The 21,420-nt window shown below is 59.1% G+C and overlaps 1 protein-coding gene across 1 annotated transcript in view; it reads left to right on the forward strand.

Annotated features, from left to right (window-relative positions):
* CEMIP (cell migration inducing hyaluronidase 1) overlaps nt 1-21,420 on the forward strand; it is a 150,925-nt gene that overhangs the window by 77,707 nt on the left and 51,798 nt on the right. Inside the window, exons 2-9 of the mRNA XM_069466540.1 lie at nt 5,758-5,866; nt 9,613-9,759; nt 10,580-10,718; nt 11,439-11,675; nt 14,556-14,735; nt 17,962-18,032; nt 18,987-19,082; nt 19,725-19,846. Coding sequence (XP_069322641.1) covers nt 5,773-5,866; nt 9,613-9,759; nt 10,580-10,718; nt 11,439-11,675; nt 14,556-14,735; nt 17,962-18,032; nt 18,987-19,082; nt 19,725-19,846 — 1,086 coding nt within the window. The 5' untranslated portion in view covers nt 5,758-5,772. The remainder of the gene's footprint in view (nt 1-5,757; nt 5,867-9,612; nt 9,760-10,579; nt 10,719-11,438; nt 11,676-14,555; nt 14,736-17,961; nt 18,033-18,986; nt 19,083-19,724; nt 19,847-21,420) is intronic.

Raw genomic sequence — 21,420 nt, forward strand, 5'->3', positions numbered from 1 at the left:
TCTAGGTCTGGGGCTGCGGCCTGGGACGCCCCCTGAGAACCGCCGCTCTGTGCGGATTTGTGGCTCAGTTTGGATCTTCCAGACCACTCCTTAAGCACTGGGGCTCTCAGCCACAGAAGTGCGGAAGCTTCTGCAGTGATGAGAATGTTCCAGATCTGTGATGTCCACCAGCCACACACAGCTATGGAGCATTCAAAATGTCCCTGGTGTGACTGAGGAACTGAATTTCTAATTTTACCTAGTTTTAACTAAATTTGACTTTGCATCACCGCATGTGGCTACTGTCCTGGACAGCATAGCTCTGAGCAAAAAGGAAAGCTAGATTCATTTTTGTGGATAAATTATTTACTCCTGTGTTTAATCTCAAGTGAGAAATTGAGTTGAGTCTTCATTAGGAGCCCCCCGGTTTGCTGGGCGGGGGAGTCACACTCGCCACTTAGGTTTCGGGGCCTGTCGTGGAGGGCGGTGGGACTGGGGAGCCCTGAGGTCAGGGGTCCCACCTTCCTTTCCCCCGGCACCAACGCAGGGCCCCCCGCGGGCCGCCAGGACCGTGTGGGTCGGGTGAGTTGTCGGGAGGACGGGGTCACAGCTGCCTTCTCCCAGCTGCCACCGGCAAAGGCTTCGCAGCCACCGGCCTGATCTGGGGTGTGGCGAGGGGTTTGGACTTGGCGGATCCGACAGGGCCCCCTCTGACGTGCCGGGCACGGGGCAGGCCACCGCGTGGATTCTGTCACCACGCGGGACCTCCCTCCTCCTTGGCGGAGCAGGTGGCTCCTGGATATGGGAATTTCCCGCATCAAAGGAGGTGTTTGGAGGGAGAGAATGTAGGACTCTGCACATGCAAAGTCCTGAGGCAGGTGCTGACGCCCACACCGTGGCTGGCAGCTGCCTCGATTGAGACAGGCGGGAGGGAGGGCCCAGTCCCATCCGCTCCCACCCTTCTCCCAGGCAAGCAGGGTGCCGGAGAGGGTGCGCGGCCTATACTGGGGCTCACACAGCAGTCCCCCCCTCACGCGCTGGTTCACTTGCTCCTGACCGACCTGGGAAGCTCTCTTCGATTCCGTGGGCCTCAGCGTGCGTATCTGTGAAGCGGGAGGGTGGGGTGGGACTAGATCCTGCAGCTCAAGGTGTGATCTGCCCACGGGCAGCATCGGCCTCGGCTGGGAGCGAACGCAGAGCCGGGCCCTGCCAGCCCTGCCCGGTCGGAGTCTGCGTTTTCACAAGTCCCCCAGCGCTGGTAGCAGGTCAGGGTGGAGTCGGCGTCTCATTCTTCTCCTGCGTGCTGGGAGCTTGAGATTAGGTCACAAGTTGTTTCATCTTTAGGAATTAGAAGCACAGTTTCTGGAAAAGAGAACAGGTTTTGGAGTGTCTCTGGGTTTGGGGGGCTTTGCCGCAGTGACAGGGGTCGGGGCAGGTGTGTCTTCAAAAGGCAAAGGAGCTCGTGCTGGAGAAGCCTGTTTCTGCGCCCTGGGACGCTCCTGCTGCAGAAGCAAAGGGTCTTCCAGGTGCTTCCCTCTGAGGAGGGCACCGGGGCGCCTGGCCCGGGGGTCCCTGAAGCAGCCCACATGTTCCGCCCAGGGAGACTGTGTGGTGGCAGCCCCCCACCCCCCGAGACAGGGCTGGCGGGAGGGCCCTGGGCTTGGGGCTCCTCCTATGGTTCCCAGGGTCCAGAAGGTGCTTGGGCTGCCCTGTCTCCGCCTCCACCTCTCAGCAGGAGAAAAAGTGACTGATATACACATGCGTCATCCTTAGGGAAGTGTCGAGATTTATTAGGCTCAAATCCAGTATTTCCCCTGAACTCCGCTAAGTGAGGCAAAGTGACTGTCTAAACATCTGGTTGACAATGCCGTCTCTCACCTTCCGCTGCCTAAGGACAGTCCCCTGCCGTGTGGGCGTGTAGCTCCCTGTGCACTAGTCTCTCCCGGCTCCCAGGAAGACACTCTTGGGCAGGGTCACACCTGAGTCCCCTGTGCCCCAAGGACCCGGTACAGAGACCGGGGTGAACAGCACGCGCCGGCGTGTTCCGAGCCAGCACGTCCCAGCTGCCCTCACAGCAGTGACTCCTGGTTGTGACTAGTGCTACTGTTCCCACTCAACAGTGAGACGACTAAGGCCCAGAGAGGTTGCATGACCTGCCTGAGGTCACACAGCCGAGAGTCAGAGCTGGAACCCAAACCCAGGTCTTCAGATCCCAGCTGCCCGCTCTCCTCCCCGACCCCGAGTGTCCGAGACCAGCACCCCGGCAGAGCACTGGCCACTGGCCAGACAGTGTCTGTCTCGATGCTCACGATGACCCTGGAGTGTAGGGTGCGTCATCCCGGTTCAGAGTAAAGAGAGCGGAGTCCGGGCGGCTGGCGGTTTTCCCTGTGAGCCGTGCGGCTGAGGTTGGAGACTCCATGGCCCATGCCCTGGGCCACCGCGGTCCTGCCCGTGGCCGAGCTGACGCGCCACTGTGCAGGCTGGACAGGAAGGGCCGTGGCTGTCGCTCCACATCTCGTCCCTCCCCCGCCGCACAGCTCTCCCTGCCTCCCTCTCCGCTGTTCAGGGGATCCCTGACGACAGCCCTGGGCTCCGCAGCAGGGTCCCCGCCCCCCTGGGCGCCCGAGTGCTCGATCCCAGGAGGCCGGGCTGCCTCGGGGTGTGCTCTTGCAAGTGCCGTTGCTCCGGGGCCTCTCTGGAAGCTTCCCTAACACTGTGCTCCTCTCCCCGTCTCCTCTCGCTCTGCAGGTGACAGGCCCGACTGCGGTGTGGCTGGGCTGGGGCGCCCGGCAGCGATGGCAGCGAGGAGAAGCAGAGACGCCAGCAAGCGACACCTCGGCTGCTCCGGTGTGTCCTCGGCCCGCGAGGCCCGGCAACCACAAGCACCAAGCGGCAGCCGGACTTGGGGACCGCTGGGCTGCTGGAAGACCGTGGCTTGTCACTGTGAGCACGTGCGGAGTGTCCCGCAGTGCTGGCCTGCGGAGAGGGGTGTCAGCGTTGTCTTTCACATACAGGCTCTGCTGAAGGCGGTCACCACGCCCTCTAAGGGACAGGCCAGCTCAGGCCATCGTGACCCGATCTGCAAGCAGCCCTGTAACCCGGCGAGGGCAGTGGGCAGCCAGTCTCCAGCCACAGCTTCCTGCGAGGCTTCTAGAATCATCCGCCAGCATGTGCTCCTCTGAGGCCCCCAGCAACTGGGAACGGCTTTGAGACTGTCTTGCCAGCGGAGAAACCAGATCCCAATGCCTGTTGCCAGAAGGTGTTTCGAGGCCAGTGGAGAAAGCCGTCCTGCCCTGGTGGAGAATTCCCAAGCGAACTTTGGAAACCCTCAGGGTTCGCCGCGGTAGAATGTTTCCTGGGGCGAATTCAGGCCTGTTCAGGGCCTGGAAGCCGCTCCGGGCAGGGGAGCACTTGTGGCCCCCGCGTGGCAGTGTGGGGCTGGCGTCTGCGGGCAGCGCGGACCCTCTGTCCCCTGGCTCCGCCGGCTGGCTCTGAGACACCATGGAAGTCTCGCTGATGCTTGGAAGAAGGGATGTGAGCAGTGGGTCCTCCAGCCATCGTCATTTTTACATCCATCCAGAAACGACGTTTTTTTGTCTTTGGAATGACCTATGTGATAATCGGAAGATGTCGGAGCTTTGGTGTCATGTCACCTTCCCGCTCTGTCCCTGGGCAGTCAGAGGCCTGCCCACGGCTTGACGGGGCCACCTGGCATCTCAGGGCAGCAGGGGAGCCCCCCCCGGAGCCCACCCCCCGCGCCTGCCCCCCCAGCCTTGCTGTCTGTCACACTCCTCCACCGAGCGAAGGTGCCGCTGTGGCCCGAGAGTCCAGGTTTCCTTCCGAGGAGCCCCACGGCGATTTGGGGCTCTTTGGCAGAGACAGCAAGCTACCTTTGGTTTCCTAAACTCATTGAGGTTGAGAGCAGGCTCTGGTTTTCCCCTGAGGACCCCAAAACTCTCCCGTCCCTGGGGTCCCCTCCTTTCTATTGCAGAGAGCATGAGATCGGGCCCTGCTCCCTCGGGGCCCGTGGGAGAGGCTCTGTTCCCAGGTGCTGCTACGAGTGACCTCACAGTCTGGCTGCAGCCACTAGAAAGGGCCCCCTTGTTCCCCGCCGATCGGGCTGGGTCAGGCAGGGTTCCTGTGAAGAGGACACCGCTGGCCTTGATTCTGAGGGTGTCGTGTTCTCCCTCCCCCGGCCTCCCCAGCACACCTGTGTGGGAGGGGCCAGGCAGAGCGCCTGGTGTCCCTGTCAGCCCCTCGTGCCTGCCCCAGCTCACTGAGCTCACACAAAGAGCTTCACTCTGGACTGGAAGGTCGGGGGTGATCGGGTTGGTCACGGAGCTGGGCTGAAGGGAGGAGCCTGTGTCGGGTGAGATGGATTTTGGCCCCTTTCTGCATGTGGGAGAATGTCCGTTTGTCTCTGGGCACAGCTACAGTCGTGTTCAGGGAGGAACTGGGGAAACGGTGGAGCGGCTGGAGCCGGCCCCGCCCAGAGCCCGTCTCGCTCCGGGTGCCACAGGGGACTTGGGCACAAAGACACCTCTCTAGTGGCATTACATTCAGAAAGGGAAATCTCACATCTTTTTAAAAACGTTCCTACCTTGAGGTTTATCTAGATAGATTCCCATACTCACTTTCTATATGAATAAAAGGGAAAAACAATAGTGGCTTTAACAGAATAGAAGTTTAATAAAATAGAGGTTTAATTCTCTCCCATATAAAAATAAGTCCACCATCTAGAGCGATTTTGGTTCCACACAGGGTCAGGGCCTGGGTTCTTCTACTTGCTTTGCCATCCTCGATGCGTGGCTCCCACTAATGGCCCGAGACAGCTGCTGAGGATCCGGCCATCACATCTGCATTCTGCCAGCAGGAGGAAGGAAGGAGGAAGAAAATCTGCCCTTCCCTTAAGGACATTCTCTGAAATGTACACTCTATTTCTGCTGCATTGGCCAGAACTTAATTCCAAGGCCACAACTAACACAAGGCAGACCAAGGAACTAGTCTTCATTCTAGGTGGCTGTGTGCCCAGATAGAAATCAGGGGTTCTGTTACGAGGAATAAGGAGAAAGTGGACATTAGGGATAATTAGCTATCTTTGCCCCACCTTCCTCTTGGACAGGTAATATGAAAAGGGCTATAACATGCAGGCGTCTGTATTTAGGTTTCCAATGTTATTACCGGAAACTGGTTCAAGAAGCATAGACTGAAAATGTATAGGTTAGAAATCAGCCAATCCACACCCTCATTTCATTTAACGAAGATTCGAAAACTGAGATCCAGAGGGGTTAAGCAAGTCGGCGGAGATCACACAGCCAGTCGGGGCATCTCGTTCCCAGCTCAAGTTCAGTGGGGATTTTAGTTCTTCTCTGTTTCTTAAGAAAAAAGCTTCATTCTGGAGGTGGGGGGAGCTCGAGCTCCAAGGGTGCAATCCCAGCCTTCGCTGGGTCCCTGGGCTGCAGGACAGGCGGGACGATGGCGAGGTTTGCGCCCCGATCTGCCCAGCCCTGAGCAGTGGCAGCTGAGGAAGCCGCCAGTGAGGCCTGTGTGTGTGCCCGTCCCTGCCTCCGCGCGCCCGTCCCTGCCTCCGCGCGCCCGACCCTGCCTTCCTGTGCCCGTCCCTGCCTCCGTGTGCTCATGGTGCTGTCTCTGCGCCCGTCCCTGCCTCCGCGCGCCCGTCCCTGCCTCCGTGTGCTCATGGTGCTGTCTCAGCGCCCGCCCTGCCTGCTCGTCGCGGCCGCCAAGGCTGCGTGTCTGATCGCTGTGCCTCTGTTTCAGGGGTGCCCTGCCAGCATGGGAGCCACCGAGAGGCCGCGCTTCTCCTTCACGGCCGTGCTGACCCTCAGCTGGCTCGCCCTGGCCCGCCTCCCGGGAGCCGCACCCACAGGTGAGCACCGCACGGCCCTCAGGGGAGCCAGGTCGCTGGCGGGAGCGGCCAGGAGGGGCCGTGGAGTGGGCTCGGGGGCCTGGGGGGCCCTGGCCAGTCCTCTCGAAATTCACTGATCCCAGGCAAGTCCCATCCTGGCTCAGTCCCGGCGCCCACACAGCGAAGGGGCTGGACTAGAATCAGGGGTGCAGACTCAGCGTCTGTGGGAGCCAGGCAGGGCCCCTGTTCATCCGGGAAGCTGAGCCCCTCTGAGGGACACCCACTTCTCGGTTCCAGCCGCCTGCTGCCTGTGGGAAGGTGGGTCCCCTGTCGCGGGATCTCCTGAGTTCTTAAGAGAAGCCAGAGTCTATATTTTTATGTAAAAGCTTCCTGGTCTTTATTTTTTTTCCCTCCCTCCCCGGCCCTCCCTGGTCTTTACATATTAGTAACTAATTCAAATTCTAAAAGCCCCCCCACCTGAGAGTCAGCTGGTCCACCTCCTCCTGGGCCACCTGATGTCACCACCCCGTTCTGCTTTGGTGTCGTGAGATCCGGGCATAAAGCGCTTTCCAGCCGTGACGCTCCCAGTGAGGTTTAGGTCTGTTTTTCTGTCTCGATGTGGTCGACGTTTTCCCCATGTGATCCTGAATTAACGTCGGAAGCGTAAAGCGGTTTTCCAGGAAATAAACCAGACTGTGGTGGAAGGTGGTGAGAGCCGGGGACAGTCTGGAAACTGACGAGGGGTTGTGCTGTGACGTCACCACCACCGGCTGTTGCTCAAAGACACTGTTCAATATTCTCATAGCCATCGAGTTTGATGCTTTTCTGCAATAAGGATAAAGAACCCGACATTGTGTTACACTTTGTGTTTTCAACCCACTGACGGAGGAAGGTAATCTGTAATCGTAACTAGCGAAATTCTTTTACTGCGATTTCCTATAGAATCTGTCCTGCCCTCAGAGGACACAGCGAGCCAGGCAGTGACCGGCAGTATTGCCTGAATTCATCCATCTTTCTGCCATTTGTCAGTTAGCGCACACAGGGGGCAGGGCTGTGTGCCAGGAGCTGGGCCTAGGCTTATCTTCCAGGGTGACCCTCCTGGGGGAGGTGTGCTCAGGTGCTCCCCTTGACCATCTCCTCCCACGGCCTGTCCCTCTCCGCGGGTGGCATGTCAACCGTGCGGAAAGGGGCTGGTGTGTGGTCTCTGACCTCAGAGGGATGCGGTGGCCAGCCCTGCGTCCAGGCTCCAAGTAGGTCGCCTGTGTTCCCTCCCGGTCCTGCTGGGCGTGGCCCCTCCCGGGAAAGTCAGGGTGGTTGCTATGGTGACGCCTCGGGGAAAGCTCAGGCCCTTGTCAGCCACCCACTGGTTCCTGCGAATGAAGATCCACGGACGCCGGCCTTCGCCGAGAGCAGAATGTCTGGCTCCGACCAGGGAGCGTCCACGCAAGGCTGGTCTTGCGACTGATGGGTGTCAGAGCTTCTGGAGAGCTGGGACTCGTGTTCCCGACGGCAGGAGAGTCTGCAGGGTCAGACTGACCACGCCAAGTCCAGGTGCCAAGCCTGGTGCGAATGTGTGCACTGGAGTGTGGAGGGGCCGTCGGGGCGGTCCTGGCAGGACGTGGCCGTGAGACCCGAGGCTCTGCACGGCGGAGCTGGGACGGCGCCTTCCCAGCATGCTCATGGCTCCTTGCCTGGGCCACCGGGCTCCCAGCTGACACGTGTGTTCTCCACATGGCCCAGGAGTCCCCTCCTTGGAGACTGACACTCTCATACGGGGCTGGGCGGAGGGCAGCCCAGGGCCTCTGCTGGAAGCCAGCCAAGCGCTTGAGCCGCCTGGGGACAGACCCAGGGGTGGCTCGGGGCCCTCACGGCCACCCTGACTGCTCAGCACCAAAGCAGAGCCCCCCGTCCCCGCCGCACCCCTGCCCTTTGCTGGCAGCTCTGCTCTTGCATTGAGGCGGGAAGCCCACTCACATGCAAGCCACACGTGTTGTCATCACGCCGCCACCGTGGGAGCTCCGGGCACTCACAGTGGCTGGAGAGCTGCTTTGCTGAGACCCCAAAACCGTGAAGTTCTTTCCTTGATGGACGAGATCTGAAGCTGAGCCGGGGTCGGCGGCCAGGCCCATGGAGCACGAAGCAGGGCAGTTGCGGGGCTGGGCAGGGAGGATGCGGACGAGACTCAGCAAACATACATTGAGCACCACTGCATACGCTCTCCGCTTTGCAGAGGAGAGAAGGGCCAGTCGCTGCCTTCAGATGGGCAGAGAGGACAACTCAACGCGGGCTTGGGGGTCGTATCTAGCGCTCCTAAGAGCAAAGGGTCAAGTTCCTTCCAGTTCTTGAGGTGCATAAACACGGACAGACGCTCTTACTCCAGAGATAACCGAATACAAATCAAGCAACTTGCAGAACTGACACGCGGTAATTATAGGTAATTACATTGAGCCCAGAGCCCTCCCGGGGCGTCCCGTGCTGTGGCCGTGGCTTGCCCCACCCCCTTCCTGGAGACACGACCTCTCCCGGGCCAAGCTGGGGACCTGCCTCCGCTTCCTCCCGCTCCTACGCCGGCGTCTTCACCACCTGAGCCTGGCCCCGCCGTGGGCTTGCCCGAATGTCACCTGCTCACGTTGCCTCGCCCTGCCCGGGGCTTTCTGAACTCTGCTGTTTCCTCCTAGTCACAGAGGAGCTGGGGCCCGGCCAGGCGTCCACTCCCACCTTGTTTGTCCAGCGCCTCCTCACCCCTCTCCCTCTGGATGTTTTCTTGCTCTCCGTGGAGCTGCTCTGTGACAGTGGCAGCCCTCCCCCTCCCCCGCCGCGGCACCTGCTGGGTAGACCCCGTTAGGGCGCGAAAGTGGAGATTCCTCTGCCGCACCCACCGTGGGGCTTTTAGGTTCAGCCAAACGTTCAGACTCCCTGGGTGACAAAGGCCCACTGGCCATCAGGGTCACTCAGGAAATACGGGGCGGGATACCCAGGTGCCATCAGAGCAGCATCAGGCTTTTCCGATCCATGGCGCGGTCCTGGTGGCCTTGCGCACGGCCACCCGGCAGCTGTTGACCTTGGTCCCCAGGTGGCAGCTCGGTGGGAGGACACGAGGCAGCCGCTGGGCCAGCGTGGGGGCTGCTCTGTCCTGGGATCTCTGACAGCAGCTGCGGGGACTCGGCTTTCAGGGTCCCGGAAACGTCCCACTGCGGGAGTCGCCGCACTTGGGCAGCCCACGGGGCGTCTCCCTACGTGTCCGTGTGTCCTGCTCAGCTCAGGTGCCACTTTCCAACCAGGGTCACTTCCGTTACAGGCGGTGTTGCTAGGAAACATAGTTTATATAAATGCCATCCTTCTCCGGTTTCCAGGGGAACTGGGCTAGAAAATTAACCAAAAGTCTAATTCTCATGCAGACGTGGGTAGAGTTTTGTTAATTCCTCAAAGGCTGCTTTCTAGCGGGCAGGGTATTTCGGAATCCCCGTCGTCTGGGTGAGTCGTAGCTTCAGATCTTAGCGTGTCCCGAGGAGCCGTCTAGTCCGCCCTTTGTGTTATAAATGGGAACACTGAACCCAGACAAGGGGAGTGACGTGTTGGCAGACACAGGATGAGCTAGTGAGAGATGAGGGCCCGGCCCAGGTCCTGCCTCCGGCCTCAGGGGTCTCCGGCTCTCTGAAGTCTTAGTTCTAACCGGGGAGGCACGTGGGGGCCCCGTGTGCTCTGTAGCAACTCTTCCTCGGGGAGGCTGGCGGGTGGGAGCAGTGACATCTCTTTGTCCTTGGCAGTGGCCACCGGGTGCCCCGACCAGAGCCCTGAGCTGCAGCCCTGGACCCCCGGCCACGACCGGGACCACCACGTGCGCATTGGCCGGGGCAGGACACTGCTGCTCACGTCCTCGGCCACGGTCCACTCCATCCACGTCACCGAGGGAGGTGAGTCGGCCTCCCCGCTGCGCCCTCTTCCCGCCACGGCCCCAGAGCGAGCTCGCGGGTGCAGGGGCCGCGACTTCCGTGGACAGAGCAAGTGCCGCGTGCTTTGGATCGTGTCAGGGTACCTGGTTGTCTGAGACGACCGTCAGCCCTGAGGCCTCAGCGGTGGCTTCTCGGGGTCCAGTCTCAGTGAAGGCAGCATTTAGAGAGGACACCCCCCCCCTCCCCCCGGTGCCGCGAGGTGAGCAGCCGTGCTGAGCTCACCTTTGGGGCCTCGGCCCTCAGGTACGGCACACACAGTGGCGGCCGCCGACCAGGTGGCGTTATTCACCACGCAGAGCAGAGCAGGGAGAGGAGGAATCGCCAGCCCCCGTATCCGTGGGGTCTTCATCTGTGGATTCAACCAACCGCGGATGGAAAATATTTGGAAAAAGATTGCCATCTGTACTGAACACATACAGACTTTTTCTTGTCATCATTTCCTAAAAAACACAGCGTAACAGCTATTTACGTGGCAGTTACGTTGCGTTAGGTGTTATAAATAATCTAGAGATGAATCTAGAGATGAGGGCGTGCGTAGGTCACGTGCAAACACGCAGACACGACACCGCGTCCTCGAATTCCGGTGTCCGAGGGAGGCGCCAAAGCCAGTCCCCATGGTTACTAGGGGACCCGGGTACTCGTGGGCACAGCAAGCACACGCGTGTTTGGAAGGCGTGCATTTTGCCTGCTGGGGGAGATGGGGGCGGGGGGAGTCTGCCCCAGGCTCTGCGACAGCCGCGCGGTGACACTTGTGTTCCCAACCGCACCCCTTCCTCCCCAGGCAAGCTCGTCGTCAAGGACCACGCTGAGCCGATCGTTTTGCGAACGCGGCACATCCTGATCGACGAGGGCGGAGAGCTGCACGCGGGCAGTGCTCTCTGCCCATTCCAGGGCAGTTTCAGCATCGTTTTGTACGGCAGGTGGGTGGGCCCCTCCCGGGGGCCGGCGCGCTCGCACCTGTCAGGAGGGGGACACGTCCAAAGCAGAGGAGGAGGCAAGAGGCCCGGCTTTAGTGTAAGGTGGGAGCCATCGTTCTGTCCTGCCAGGGGGACCAGAATGCGACAGGTGGTGATTTGGGGGGTGCCGGAGATGCCCATGAGGCTTTTATTCATTGCGGCCTGGGTGCCGTCCTGTGGCACAGAAGTCCCTGTCAGCCTTTCAGCCACTTTGCGATCATGTCCTGTTCAGGGAGGGTCTGCGAGTGTCTGTCTCACGGGATGGGTGGACGGGACGCAGGAAACCCCATGGCAGTCCCCTCTGGCTCTGCGCCCCCTTAAGCAGTCGACAGCTCCAAGCGGTGGTAGCCAAGATCACAGGGTCGGGGGGGCTGCGGTGCCTGCCCAGGGGCCCCCACACCTGATGTGGACCAAAATGTAAACACCTAGAACTAAAAAGAAGAGATGCCAACATGTAAACGAATGGGAACATCCACTTGCCCCTCCGGGCCTCATTTTGGTCTGGCGTGGAGATCGGGTTGCTCGTGCCATTTTTACTGACCGTGGGCGACCACCAAGGTGTGACTGGCTCAGTGGCGGCCGCGGTGGGACTCAGGGCGCAGTGAGTGACTCCTAGGGCCCCTCTGGCTCAGCATCCAGCGAGGAGGCGTGCCGGCCGACGCTGGGCGCTGTTGTCTCCCGCAGGGCGGACGAGGGTGTTCAGCCGGATCCCTACTTTGGCCTGAAGTACATCGGCGTTGGCCGGGGAGGCACCCTGGAGCTGCACGGGCAGAAAAAGCTGTCCTGGACATTTCTGAACAAGACCCTGCACCCGGGCGGCATGCAGGAAGGAGGCTATTTCTTCGAGAGGAGCTGGGGCCACCGTGGAGTCATCGTTCACGTCATCGACCCCAAGTCAGGGACAGTCATCCATTCTGACCGGTAAGGCTCGCGTCCGCCTGAGCACATGCTCGTCCACTCGGCGCACGCTGACCGCGCGTGCCCGGCCGGGTGCCGCTGCAGGTGCGGGGAGAACGGCCGCGGCTCGGAACCCCCGCCCTCGAGGGGTCCTGTCCTTCCCGGGCGTTCGCCTAGCGACGTTGAATGCACAGGAGCAGACGGGCACACGCACACGCACACGCACACGCACACGCACACGCAGCACGGTTTCAGAACGTGACCTTAACGTGACCTTGGTAACAGCTGGAAAAGAGACAGGGATGGCGACCGGGGAAGACCCCCGTGCGCGGGGTGGTCGGGGAGGCCGGCGTCGGGAAGCAGCGTTTGCGCTGAGCGCTGCCAGGGAGGACGAGTCAGGGAGTGTTCAAGACAGACAGCAGCGGGTGCAAAGGGCAGAGGGTGAAAGGGCATGGTGTTCTCAAAGGATGGAAAAGCCACCAGCGGGGCAGGGTCCCGAGAGCTTTGGGGGGCTGCAGGCAGGGACGTGGGCACCACGGGCAGGGCCAGGGCCTCAAGGGCCATGCCGAGGAGGCGGGTTCTGTCCCAAGCGAGACGCACGGCCGCTGAAGAGCTTTAGGAAGGGCACGATCTGATCATACACGCCGACGGCCGCGTGAGCTGTACTGTTGAGCCCCGGGCCTCGTGAAGCCAAACCCTGCAGTGGTTCGTGAAAATCTTACCTGATGGTCCTGTTGTTATAACTAATATTGACAATCTAATTCTAAAAACGTGATTGCGTTGCATATAAGTCATGCACAGAAAACAATAAAAAATAACACATTAGAAAGGATCGTTTTGTTTTAATAAAACACCGTGGCCCCGGGGAAATTTTTTTTTCTTATGTGGCAGTCAGTGTGTTGAAAGAACCTTCTGGCTGCTGTGTAGAGAAGGGGTTGATTGTGGAAGGCCAAAGTGAAGACAGCAGAGGTGGTTGGGAAGCTGCTGTGGTCTAGGCAAGAAACGGCCCAGACTGGTTCCACCCCCGTGATGAGGACTCGGGTAGACGCAACGGTGGTAGGAACACGTGAACTTGGGAGCCGTCTGGGGGGCAGGGGAGGCAGGGCTCCCGCTCGCTCCCTGTCACCCTCGTCCCTGCTCCGGGTTCTGCAGAGGCGGGACCTGCCCCTCCAGGCCCCGGGGGCTCTCCTGGCCCTTCGGGTGGTCCCAGGGTGCTCAGAGGGAAGGACGCCGCTGGGCAGACAGACACGCAGCTGTCCTGGGGCTGCTGGGGGAGGGGCCGCGGGACTCCCCAGGAACAGGCCACAAGCCGTGAGTGTCGCCGTAAAGGCAGCAGGGACCAGCTGAGTCCGGGCCGGGGCAGGGCGGGAGATGGCGTCCCTGCCGCTCTCGTGGACAGCCACACCTGACCCTCAGGGACTACTAGCAGCAGTGACACAAGCGCCGGACCCGGTGGGAAATGCTGTTGGTCACTTTCCCTGCCACACGTGTCATACTTGAATCTCCGTAAAAGTTCCGAGAGGCAGGTCCTGCTGCTGTCGGATTGCACTGAGGCTCAGTGGGGCTAAACTGGTCGGGGTCACAGTGCTGGTGTCAGAGACGGGATCGAGACCCACATGTGCCCGGACACTTCAGGCTGTGTCGCCTCCACCAGGTGGGTGGGTCATCCAGGTGGGCATCCAGGTGGGTGGATCGTCCAGGTGGGCATCCAGGTGGTGGTCGTCCAGGTGGGCGTCCGGGTGGGCGCGTTGTCCTCGCTGGGTAGCGCCAGGCTGGCAGCCACGGTGCCTGGGCCGGGCGGTGGAGGACGCAGGGTTGGGGGGGCTGCTCCAGGTTGTGCAAACAGCTGAAAGCAAGTTGAGGGCTCAGGGCACCTCTCGGCCACCTCTCAGCCACCGCTGTTGTTCTTTCCAAAACCTGTTGGCTGTTCACACTGGCTGGTTTCTCTGGATCCATTGTAGAACTATTTTGCTTAAGTTCCAAGACACATTCTTTTGCAATTCCCACCGTAATTGCACAAAATCTTTGTACTTAGCGGAGAGTTGGGATGTTTTTCCTTTGTAAATTCTTCTCACCATTGGTATAGACTTTTTTTTTTGAAATTTGTATTTTGTGTGTGTGAAGGTGAGCTGTCGCTGTCGGCTTTGAGGCTGTCGGTTCTTGTGGTGAGAAGAGATCTGCTATGTAACGTTGTACAACAACACTACGTTGTGCACTTGAATACCTGTGAAGAGGGTGCATCCGCTACAGTAAATGTTCTCATACAGTAAAGTAAAATACTTTTTAAAAAAGTAAACAGGAAAAAAAGTAGGAATGCAACACTTACTGTAGGCAGCGGTTATGTCCCCGCCACTGTGTAAATCAGACGTTTTAACGATTCTAGGAGGCATTATTATAAGTAGGTGGTTCTGGGGATAGGAGAAGTGATTTGGGATAATCTCCATGTCCTTTTGAAATATTTTGGAATTAATGTTTTAGTCTAGATGAGAGAGGGAAATTCCTGATGCCCTAGATCCTGGAACTGCCTCCTAGAGTCAAACTCTTGCGAGAGGCATGAGCCGCGCTCCAGGACGAAGGGGGATCAGAAGTCCCAGACCCCAAGTGTGTGACCCACTCAACATGCGGGAGCGTGAGGTCTCCGCTTCTGCAGTGATTTCTTTGGCATTTTATCCAGTGAATGATCGCTCTGGTTCAGTCAAATCCCTTCTTGAATATCACTGTAAGGGGCTTTGCAAAGTAATTAAAGGTATTTGCTCTTTTTAACGAAGGCTTATTTCTTTAGAAGTCACAGCCCTTGGGATCTTTGGATGGTGTGTCAGTCGTCATAACACGGACACATACTTAGATGTCTCCTTTTTTTTGCTGCTGTTAAAACTATTCAAATCCCTTCTCTGCCCGTTTTAGGTTCGACACCTACCGGTCCAAGAAAGAGAGCGAACGTCTGGTCCAGTATTTGAACGCCGTGCCGGACGGCAGGATCCTTTCTGTTGCAGTGAACGACGAAGGTTCTCGAAACCTGGATGACACGGCCCGGAAGGCGATGACCAAACTGGGCAGCAAACATTTTCTCCACCTTGGATTCAGGTACGGCCCATCACCTCCACCTCCCCCTGCAGCGCTGAAGCAGCCCTGTCGCTGCTCCTTCCCTCCCCGCAGCCAGGCCGACCTAAGTGACAACCTAGAGGGACACAAGCTCTCTGTCCCTCTGCACTGGACGTGTTTGAGGATTGTTCGTAAAGGAAGCCTGGTTTTTCTTACAAGTACAGTCCATTCTCAGAACATAACAGCTCTCTGTTTATGTGAACTCGTTCATTCAGTAGCCGCTCACAGAGTGTTAAGTGAGCATCTACTGTGCGAGAGCCATGGCCCAGACGTGCCGCCCACGTTCCTCTTCCCTGTCCTTGGCAAAGGGGTCGTGTCTTGCCTTGGAGACTGGCAGACAGTCATTTTAGAGATTATGCAAAGTGTCTCTGCCCAGGCAAACTCCCAAGAAAACGGGGCCCTTTGATATGTTCTGATGTGTGTTTTGTTGCCTTGGATTGTAGCGTCACGCCTGGCATTGGCATGCACACACCTTGGCACCAAGAGGAAGCTGTTCGCCCATGGCAACCGTGGCTCTTACTGTGCTGAATCAAACCTCAGCTCAGTGGAGAGTCAGGGCTGGCTGTCCCATGGCTGCTTGGGGGTCGTGGCACCCCTCCTTTCAGCTCTCCAGATCGGGGACAAGGTCGGGGGCAGGTTGAGGCCTTTAGCCAAGCAGTTCTGCTGGCTGGGCAGGGATTCCCTTGGCCTGGGAGGGGAGCTCCACGTTCCAGGACCTGTTCTCCGACAGCCCGGGGCTGCTCCTTCTGGAAGGGAAACTCAGGCAGGAAGCTGAAGCAGCCAAAGATGACAATACCTTGGCATCGAAGGCTCCTTTGTTAGTAAATGCTAAGTGCACTTCCATTTCATTGTTCTACAAACCAAGAGGCTAGTTTATTAGTTTAGCATGAGAGAGAGGACCTCAAGGGGACTGGCTACTTGTGGCCTCGTCCAAAGAAGGTGACGGCTCAAGGCCACGATCTGTGTCCGGTGGCCTGAGTCTGGGTCTGGGCCACCTCTCCTCACGGTGTGACTGCAAGCAGGTGGCTCGTCCTGTCTGCTCGGCTCCTGAGTCTGCAAAACGGGATGTCCAGGAGCCGCCTCACGGGACCGCTGGGCAATTAAACTCACTCGTGTGAGCAAAGTGTTTGCCATCCTGCCTAGCGCAGAGTAAGCGCCCGACACGTGTGAGCGACTATTTCGTCCTTATAAACAAGAGCCGCTGGAAGGTGGCCCTTTGGTCAGGGCCGTTCACGTGGGCAGAGGAGACACGTGGCAGGAGCCACACCGCCCCCCTCACCTGCGTAGAGACACACTTCGAGTGATGAACTCAAAACACCTAAAACCAGTGGAAGAGCCGGGACGCGGCCTCTAGCTCGGTCATCTGTTTGGGACACGGTTACCGGCGTTGGCGGAGGCGCCGGGCTAGGCCGGGTCCCGGCTGCCCTGGGGAGGCGGCACCGGCTGGCACTGCTGACGGCACGAGGGTGCAGAGCGTGGGGGTCACTGCACTTACCGGGGAGGACGTGGCAGCGCAGCTTCCCCACGGAGACCAGCAGGTGCGGGGGCTCAGGACAAAAGCCTCCCTGAAGAAGGGGGAGCCCAGGTGTGAGCGGGCGAGGGGCCAGGCCAGGCTGGGGAGGGCGCGGGAAGGCCTGGCTCTGCGCCGAGGGGCCGGTTTTGAGCCAAGAGCAGCACGGCCGCGTCCCCGTCCCCAGCTAAAGCCCGCTCAGCGAGGACTCACTCCCCAAGGCAGGAGATCAAACAAAGTGGTACGAGCTGCTCCGCACCGACATCTAGGACGTCCCCCAGTGAGAGAGGCTGCTGCAGGGGAGGGAGAAGTGTCACCTCCCACCCTCCTTCGCTGGGACCCCTGTCACACACGGCTGATTAGCAAGAGGAAGCGCAGGACAGCGTTCACTGCCGTAGGTTTGATGGGACGCGGCCTCACAAGGAAACGAGGACCCAAAGGAGCAGTTGACCTGAGTGTTTGCTCCAGGTCTGGTGAGGGGTGGGGAGCCCTGGGCCCGTGTGACGGGGACGGGACGCACGACCTAAGTGTGTCAACTGGAGGACACTCGGCGAGGCCTGTTCCGCTAGATTCCTCTCGGGTCCCTTTGTCTGCGGAGACGAGGGTGCTGTTGCCCTGGGAACACGGCGGCACCTCTCCCGCGAGGGTCTAGCCACCTGCTCCAGGGGAGGTCGGAGAATCCATCCTGAGGTTTCTCAAATTCCTTCAGCCTAAAATATGCCAGGGTGCCAAGTTCTGGGGCCGCGTGTCCTGAACCTCAGCACCGCCTTAGGCATCACGGGCAAACACGGGTAAGACCGTCCCGGCTCCGCGACGGTGCACACGTCAACGCAGAATCTCAGAATCTTTTTTTTTTTTTTTTTTTTTTTTGAGACAGAGTCTCTCTCTGTTGCCCAGGCTAGAGTGAGTGCCGTGGCGTCAGCCTAGCTCACAGCAACCTCAAACTCCTGAGCTCAAGCGATCCTCCTGTCTCAGCCTCCCGAGTAGCTGGGACTACAGGCATGCGCCACCATGCCCTGCTAATTTTTTCTATGTATATATTTTAGCTGTCCATATAATTTCTTTCTATTTTTAGTAGAGATGGGGTCTCGCTCTTGCTCAGGCTGGTCTCAAACTCCTGAGCTCAAACGATCCGCCCACCTCGGCCTCCCAGAGTGCTAGGATTACAGGCGTGAACCACCGCGCCCGGCCCAGAATCTCAGAATCTTAAACCTTCTTGTTCCCTCCCCACTAAGGGGAAGAGGGATTTCTCCCCTTCCCACGGCCCAAGGCAGACGGCAAGGGGAGGCGGTTCCGTTAGCCTCTGGTGATTTCCCCGAGCTCGACCCTAGGGGAGCCGGGCAGTGAGGGGAGTGGCCTTTCTCTCTTGGAACACAGGTCCCTTGTTTTCCTAAGGGCACCCGAGCACTTGCTTTGGGTCATAACTGAGCTTGGCTGGTGGCACGGGAGGCCGCTGGGCTTGTTTGCGTCTCTGCGATTCTCACCCGGCTCCTGCCAGGGAGCAGTCGCGGAGCGCGGCGGGTGACGCCGGGCCGGCAGAGCTTGCGCAGGCGGCTCTTCTCCCGGGGCGGGGACGCCTGGCAGGTGAACAGATGTCCCCCAGACGCGGGGACGGCTGCTTGTCCACGTGACGTGTTTCAGCTCTGCCCCAGCACAGGCTCAGACCTGCGGAGAACTTGACTTTTGTGTCTTTTTCAGGCACCCTTGGAGTTTTCTGACTGTGAAAGGGAATCCCTCTTCCTCGGTTGAAGACCACATTGAATACCACGGTAATGAACAGCTGGCAAGGGGCCTGCTTCCCTCTGGCCCAGAGGCGCGGGGCCCCCGGGTGGCCCCTCCCCTCGGAGCGCAGCCCCCGGCCCCCAGCGCGAGCGGCCTGGCCGTGCCATGTGGCAGTGGCAAAGGTCTATGCTGGTCGAAGGCCAATCACTCGCGACAATGTTTACATTTTCAAAGAAGTCTTCATTGACTTAATCTAAAACACAGAAGTGGCATAGAAAAGATAAGAACATGGCCGGGCGCGGTGGCTCACGCCTGTAACCCCAGCACTCTGGGAGGCCGAGGTGGGCGGATCGTTTGAGCTCAGGAGTTGGAGACCAGCCTGAGCAAGAGCGAGACCCCATCTCTACTAAAAATATAAAAATTAGCCGGGCATGGTGGTGCACGCCTGTAGTCCCAGCTACTCGGGAGGCTGAGGCAGGAGGATCACTTGAGCTCAGGATTTTAAGGCTGCAGTGAGCTAGGCTGACGAGGCATTGTAGCCCAGGCAACAGAGCAAGACTCTGTCTCAAAAAATGAAAGAAAGAGGGAGGAAGGAAGGAAGATAAGAACGGGGGCAGAGTCGGCAGGGGCAGTATTTCGAGCTAGTGCCACTGTAGCTGGGCCTTCACCACGCAGGCGGCCTCCCCAGCCCAGCGAGGGCTGCGGGAGGCGCTGCTGGTTCCAGTCCCAGGGAGGAATTCGGATTGTGGGCAATGACAGGGCTCCAAAACCGCTTTGTTGCAATGCCCCAACTAAACTTTCTAAACAGAAATTTAAAAAATGGACAATAATCTGCTGCTTCCAAAGTGAAAAGAATGGCCTGATATTTTTTCAACTTAAATTGGGTGTTTAAAAAGAAACGGCTCAAGGTCCACGAGTGCAGGGCTTTGCCCTGCCTTGGCATCGCGGCCTCTGCGTCTGTGGGTCTGCCCGGCTGCTGCAGCATCTGGTCTCTCCCACAGGCCACCGAGGCTCTGCCGCTGCCCGCGTGTCCAAACTGTTCCGGACGGAGCACGGCGAACATTTCAACGTCTCTTCGTCCAGCGAGTGGGTTCAAGGTGAGGACGTGGGACAACTTAGTGACACCCAGCAGTGGGACAAAAGGCCAGGAATCAGTCCTTGCAGAACGAGGATTTTCCTCTTGCACCAATGGAACCACGTAACTGCTGCAGAATCAGCTAAAACTTTGCAGCTGCAAGCTGTCTAATTAGTCAAGCCGCGTTAACCAGCAGCCCCGGCTGAGGCTGGAATTCCACCTCACTGGGAGTCGTGCCGTTCGATTTGGTTCTCGGAGTATCTTCCCGTGCCAGGCAAGGGCACCGAGCGGGAAACGCAGGCAGGGACAGGGTCCGACCTCCCGACAGCCCCACCCGCGGGGCTGCAGAGAGCGGCGGTGCTAGAGACAGTCCTCGGATAACGGGTTCACGGAGGGGTTTTATTTCTCTGCTTTTCGTTTCTTAGTTTTTGCAATAACAAAGAATACGTACTGCTTGTGTAAAACAAGAAACTCAGTAAGAGGTGTCTTTAATTAAAAGATGGGAGGTAGGAGAACAGGCAGACTGTTTAGGGCTACCCATGCCTCAGCCGGGGGCAGGCACAGGTGGGTGACACTCAGTTCCTGTTGTGCCTGGGGACCATCCGGCTGCGACCTGCCGTCATGGACGACCTCCCGTCTGACCCTGCTCTTTGCTTCTCGCTAGACGTGGAGTGGACGGAGTGGTTCGACCACGACAAAGTGCCCCAGACTAAAGGCGGGGAGAAAATCTCAGACCTCTGGGCCGCTCACCCCGGGAAGATCTGCAATCGTCCCATTGACATACAGGTACGGAACTCAACACTCGGACAGACGGGGCTGTTCCCTGAGGAAGACTCGATCGCAGTGGTCTTGTCACGTGGGTGGCGCGATTCCCGCGGCCCTCCTACGAGATAGGCGAGGCCGAGTGTCATTGTCACGATAGAGACTGAGGCAGGGGCTTATTTTCTGCCCAAAGCGGGGACTCAAACTGTCTCCTGGGTCCAGCTCCCCAGTCCCTTCTCTGCCTGCCGCCCCGTGTCTCCAGCCAGGGCAGAGCGCACCTCAGGGCTGGCGGGGCCTGCACAGCTGGCTTCCTCAGGGCCCAGCGTGCATGGGACGCAGCCGGGGTCCGGGGCGCAGGCCAGGCCAGCCCCGACGCGGAGCCCGCCCACGGCCCTGTGCCCCGCGAGGCCAGCATTCCCAGGCTGGACAGGGTGCGCTTGAGCTTCCCTCGCAGCTGATTCTAGTGGAGACAGCTCGACTTTCTTGTTGGCTTCACCAGCGAAGTGCTGGCTCAGGACACAGGCCGCACCGCTCCCCAGCTCGGCTGGTGGGGTGCCGGGCTCCGCGGGCAGCAGGAGGGAGGGGACCCGGGCACGGTAACAGGGCTCATTTCCGCACACCCAGCCCTGTTCTTAAACAAGGCTTGAGACGCTTAAATGCTTGATACAGAATTTGAAGTCGTTCGAGAAAGGCCATCCCTGCCTGTTTTGTTCTCTTTTGGCCAATACAAACAGTGGCCGGATTTGTACGGCACTTTATTCCCGGTGGAGCTGCGGGTCCCAGGTCATGTGACTGGGCCTCCTCCCCACGGGCCTCCCTTGGGCACCACCCTCCACAGTGCACCGCGGGAGGCGCCGCTGTCCAAAGGCGAGCTCTGTCCGGCACGTGGCGAAGGTCAAGGAAAACGTTCCCATCCTCGGGCCCCGCCGCTCCCCTTCAGGGCTCCAGCGTTACTGAGAGGGATTTTCCCAGGTTAGGTGGCGAGTTGCAGACTTCCCTGGGGTCCAACAGACTCAAAAAGCGCGGACCCCCGCCAAGGCACATCCTTCCCAGATTTAATTTTAATTTTCTCCTGCGACCCTGAGCGTTCCAGCTTTAATTCTGAAATAGCCATGCTCTCATCCCTCTAGTTCACTTGACCACAGGAAGTGTAGTTCTTTACCAACCTCCCCTCTCCAAATGCCTCTGGAATTCTCGAGAAATGCTTCCACGGTTTGCAAATCCCGCTGCTGTCTGCGCTGCCAGCGTCTGGCTGCAGACCACTGCTGATCGGAAGACCACCTCCCTATGCCGGGACATCAGCTGGCCTCAGGCGTCCCCGCTCTTGCACTTACTGTATTTGCTCCCAGCACAGACAGGCCCTGGCGTGACTGTCCCAAAGCACAGTTAAGCCCAGACCGAGGACTCCGTGAGCCAAGACCCAGCCCCAAACTCTGCAACCGCCAGCCTGCTGCCATATCGCAGGGCCCAGTTTCCTTCCAACAAAAGAAGTAGCCTTGGTAATGAATCCCCTGAGTTCTGATTCTCAGAACTATGTGAGGTCCAGAGTAAAAGGCCCAAGGACAGCGTGACGTCCTTATCCTGACGCTTACGCCAGA

This window comes from Eulemur rufifrons, chromosome 3 (assembly GCF_041146395.1).
Source record: "Eulemur rufifrons isolate Redbay chromosome 3, OSU_ERuf_1, whole genome shotgun sequence".
In the NCBI taxonomy this organism is placed as follows: domain Eukaryota; kingdom Metazoa; phylum Chordata; class Mammalia; order Primates; family Lemuridae; genus Eulemur; species Eulemur rufifrons.